The sequence below is a fragment of the Alligator sinensis genome, unplaced genomic scaffold (assembly GCF_000455745.1).
Source record: "Alligator sinensis unplaced genomic scaffold, ASM45574v1 scaffold707_1, whole genome shotgun sequence".
Lineage (NCBI taxonomy): Eukaryota > Metazoa > Chordata > Crocodylia > Alligatoridae > Alligator > Alligator sinensis.
The window spans coordinates 1922597-1927009 of record NW_005842065.1 but is presented as its reverse complement, the minus strand read 5'-3'; the positions used below and the strand labels follow the sequence as shown (position 1 = coordinate 1927009).

At 62.9% G+C, this 4413-nt stretch overlaps 2 protein-coding genes across 2 annotated transcripts in view; one reads left to right on the top strand and one right to left on the bottom strand.

The window, feature by feature from the left end:
• SWSAP1 (SWIM-type zinc finger 7 associated protein 1) overlaps positions 1 to 1517 on the top strand; it is a 2019-nt gene extending 502 nt beyond the window's left edge. Inside the window, exon 2 of the mRNA XM_025203840.1 lies at positions 255 to 1517. Within this exon, the coding sequence (XP_025059625.1) occupies positions 255 to 760 (506 nt within the window). The 3' untranslated portion in view covers positions 761 to 1517. The remainder of the gene's footprint in view (positions 1 to 254) is intronic.
• An 87-nt stretch (positions 1518 to 1604) lies between these two features.
• Positions 1605 to 4413, bottom strand: part of EPOR (erythropoietin receptor) — a 4282-nt gene continuing 1473 nt past the window's right edge. The window contains exons 3-7 of the mRNA XM_025203839.1: positions 4354 to 4408; positions 4118 to 4271; positions 3390 to 3477; positions 3033 to 3132; positions 1605 to 2794 (exon numbers count right to left, since the gene is read on the bottom strand). Of these exons, the coding sequence (XP_025059624.1) occupies positions 2318 to 2794; positions 3033 to 3132; positions 3390 to 3477; positions 4118 to 4271; positions 4354 to 4408 (874 nt within the window). The 3' untranslated portion in view covers positions 1605 to 2317. The remainder of the gene's footprint in view (positions 2795 to 3032; positions 3133 to 3389; positions 3478 to 4117; positions 4272 to 4353; positions 4409 to 4413) is intronic.

Genomic DNA, 4413 nt, shown 5'->3' with positions numbered 1-4413 from the left:
AGGAAGATGGAAAAGCAGTAGAGTAAGCTCTGACTGGAGGGGACTTGTAAGGGCGGGACTAGTATAGCAAGGATGGGCAGGAGGCTCGAGCGAGGTTAGGGACAGAGCTTAACGGGAGGGAGGAAGCAAGGGGCCGGGGGTTGGAAGTGGGCGGGCTTTAGTGAAGGAAGGGAAGGGGCTTAGAAGAGCTGGATTTGGGGTGGATGGGTCTCGTCCACCCGCGGCTCACATCACCTCCCCCGCAGCACGTGCAGGTACTGTCCCCGCGCAGGCGCTGCTGCCCCTGCTGGCCGCCCTGCCCGGGGCGTTGCCCCGCAGCCCTGACCTGCTGCTGCTGGACGGTCTGGAGCACTACGTGGCTGCCTGCCCCTGCTCGCGGGGGGCCGCCCGCCTCGCTGCCCTGCTGGTGGACACCGCTGTGGCCTGTGCCACCTGCCCGCACGCCCCGGGTCTCGGCTGCCAGCTCATCGCCTCGGTCTGCAGTCCCGGGACCCCCGACGCTGCCCAGCGCCTGGCCGCCCTCGTCCGTTACTTCCCGGCCCGCTGTCGGCTCAGCCCTGCTCCGGGGGAGGAGGGTCCCGGGCAGGCATGGATGGCCCACTTGTGCCAGGCAGGGGCCCCCAGCCACACCTGGACGATCCTCTTCAGCCCCCATGGGGAGCTGAGCATGGCCCCAGCACCTGGAGAGGAGGCCCTGGGGCTGGGGGGCAGCTGGGGGGAGGGAAGGGAGCACAACCGGCAGCCAGCAGGGGAGGTTTGAGGCTCAACCCCTGTCTCCCGGATCCTGCCCCTGAGCTGGCTGGTTCTGTGGAGCTGGGGTTGGGGGGGGTTGGGGGGGGTTACAGCTGGAGCTGGATGTTAGGGTTATAGCACCCATGTGTGCCCAGCTCTGGGGACACCAGAGCTGCTCCCAGACCAGCTGGGAGTGGAGGTGGGGGGCTTTTGGGCTGGAAGCTGTATGTAGAGCCCCATCTCTTCCCTGAGCTGAAGGAACCTAGGCATTCGAGTTCCCAGCCCCCAGGCTCTCCCCACTCTTACCCGTCCACACCACAGGGATCCAGTGTGGTTGTCAGAGTGCCATGGCTCTAACCTGGCTGGGGCTGACCCTGGGCTGTGGGGATGGGGAAAAGAGGGCAGCTGCAGGTTTCCCCCCCCCCTCCCCCCAGCAGCCTGATGGGCCCCTGAGAGAGAGGAAGGGCTGGGCCTGAGGGCCCTGATCCCTGCAGTGTCCCTGCCTAGGCTGGGGCTGGGCCTCCCCAGATGGGGCCTGGTGATAAGGCCCCAGCGATCTGCGCCCTGCAGATAAGTGCTATCAGCAGGGAGAGGCCTCCTGGGTCGAACGGTTCTGAGGATGGAGGAGGGGCCCACAGTCATGCCAGTGACCACCACCCTCCCAGAGCTGGAGGAAACCCAGGCATCCAGGCTCCCATCCCCTACTTAGCCCAACAGCCCCCTGCATCCTCTCCCAGAGCTGTAGGGAACCCAGGAATCCCAGTTCAAAGCTGCTGCTTAACCCCCCAGCCCTCACTCCCCTCCCGGAGCTGGAGAGAATCCAGGCTCCCAGACCTGTTCCCCCCAAGCCATCTCAATACAGAAAACCTCCATTTCCAGAGTTGCCAGGGTTTTTTTTTCCATCCTCCTTTAATACAAAGAAAACAACAGTAATGGGGTTTCCATAGGAACCCAGTGACCCTGGCCGGTGCTTGGGCTGGTGCTGGGCCTGGCTGGCACAGACAGGCAGCTGTGGTGCCCACCTTCCTAGGAGTTGCTCCAGGCTGGTCTCTGACCCCCCAACCCCCTTTTCCCCTCATGGGGCAGCTCTGCCATTAGCCATCTCTGAGGCTAGTTGGTCCTGGTCCCAGTTCCCATGGGAGACTGGGCAGGGGTGGGGCTCCATGGCAAGTGGATAGGAGAGAACCTAGGTGTCCGGGTTCCCAGACCCCCTGCTCAAACCCTTCGGACCCTGCTCTGCCCCAAAGCTGGGAGACAACTCAGATGTTGGTGCCCCCAGCCCCTGGCCAATCTCTGGCCCTGGTACCTGCTGCAAGGTGGAGGGCTAGGCTCTGTCCTGGGGAGCAGGTGCCCTCGTTGCCCCCTGCTGGCTGGAGGCGGACTCTGCACCCTTCCCACCCAGAGGGGCTGCTCTGTGCCTGTGGGGTCTTCCCTGACTCCCACACACACGGGCTACTCTCCACCCCACTGCATGCTCCTGGGTATCCCTAGCCTTTTCCAGGATGGAGTCGTGGTCCCCTTCATCATCCTCCTGGCTCCACAGGGGCCTAGGTTCCTCCTTCCCCCAGTGCTAGGAGCAGGCCATCTAACTGGGCAGGGGTGGGGAGGTGAGGTTGGAGTACAGGCTGGGCAGGGAAGATGAGGTGTGACTGGCCTTGGAAGAGATGTCAAAGTTGGAGAGCAGCAGGTAGCTGTACTTGAGGGCCCTGTGGGCTGAGGGGCTGGGTGGGCAGGGCTGCAACTGGGCCGAGTGGGGGTCAAATCGCGTGTACTCGAAGCTAGATGAGGGTGAGACCTGCGCCAAGTGGGTCACTCCAGAGGGGTTCAGCTGCCCCTCCAGATCAGGTGGCAGTGCCATGTCCTGGCTAGGGGAGCAGGGCACCAACTGCTCATCCAGCACCAGGTAGTCTTCAGTGGGGGCAGGGAGTATGTTTGGGGGTGGGTAGGGGATGTCAGGAGGGTCAGAGGCCTTGGAAAGGATCTCCAGCAGGACCAGCTTCTCCTCCGCATTGTTGGCGTTCTGGTTCTGCCTCAGGTAGGAGCTGTTCTGCCCCACCCACAGCTGCAACGGGACAGGGGTCAGTGGGGGGTTCTGCCCTGCCCCATGGATCCCAGCTTCATGGTTGGCCCCTGGTGTTTTGGTAAGGTCTGTGTTTGGCTCCCTGGGGTATGAGAGCCCAGTGCTGGCTCTGACAGGGCATGACCAGGTCCCCTAGACCAGCCTCCACCCCTACCCTGCCCCAGCTTCACCCCGCACCTCCCCCACAGCTCCCCTGCAGGGCTTGGAGGATGGATCTTGCCTGGAAGTTGCCCTTGTAGACACTGAAGAGCTCATCAAAGCTGTGCTCTGGGCTGGGGATCACCGGCCATATCTTATTCTTCAGGAACCTGGAGGGAGAGCTGCCATGAGAGCAGATACATGTGAGGGGTGAGGCCTTCTCCATGCCCCAGCCAGGGACAGGGGGCTTCACACTCCAACCCCCTCCCTGTGCACAGCAATATGCATGCATGCACACACACACACGTGTGCACCCCACCACCCTGATACATGCACATGCACACCCCCACTGGCAGCCACACACTCATGCATACACATGATGGTGGACACCTGGGGTTTTGGGGAAGGTGGGATGGTTGTGGTGACCCCCAGGAGGTACCTGCAGTGGCAGAGCGGGGTGACGAACACCGTCAGCAGAGTCAGGAACACCACGATGAGGGACAATGTCAGCACCAGTGGGTCCAGGTCTGCAAGGCAGGAGGGCAAGGTCAGCCCAGTTGGGACCCAGGGAAGGGAGGTGTGGTGGCTCCCACAGTGCTACCCACCCTGTAGCCAAGGAGACAATGGGCATGAGGCCAGCAGCTGACTTCCCTGCCACCCCACCCCAGGCCCTGGCCCTGCCCCTGCCATCACTGGCGCATCCATCCCTGCAGACTATGGTCCATCCTATCCCAATGGCCTTTCCCACCCTCCTTCTCCAACCCCCAATGGGCCATCCATCCCAGTGGTGCCATTCCACACCCCCATCTTATCCCAATGGGCCATCCTGACCCCCCAGCAAAGGCCTATTCCACCCCCCCCTTTCTCAAATACCAGTTTTATTTCATTTCCCTACCCCAATGGTCCCTCTCACCCCCACATCCAATCTCCAATAGTCCATATCCCCTTCCAACCCAATGATCCATCCCAGCCCCCACCCATAAACCAATGGCTCATCCCTGTCCCCTCATCCAAGGCCCATCCCACCCTCCAGCCCAGTGGTCTTGCCCACCAATAGTTCCTCCAACCGAATGGTCACGCCCACCCCCCATGCTACCCCAAGGTGCTCCCAGTCCGGCTGGTCCATCCATAACTGCATCCTGCGCCCATCCCGGCCCGGCTGCATACCGCTGGGCGTGACAAGGCTGACTGGCTCTGACCAGGCGCTCCAGTAGCCTTTGTAGCTGACGCCGTCGGGCTTGACACGGATGGCGAAGGTGTAGCGCGTGCGCCCGCGCATGGCCAAGGACAAGCACTTGGGCCCGTTCGCGGGGAACTGCACCTGGGGGGCGCAAGGAGGTGAGCGCCGGGACCCTGGTGCATCTCATCCACTGTCTAACCCCGGCAGGGCCGGCCGCACCTACCATCTGGGCAGTGGCGCCTGGGGCAGCAAAGGACAGCTGGTAGCAGAGGCTGGGTTCCAG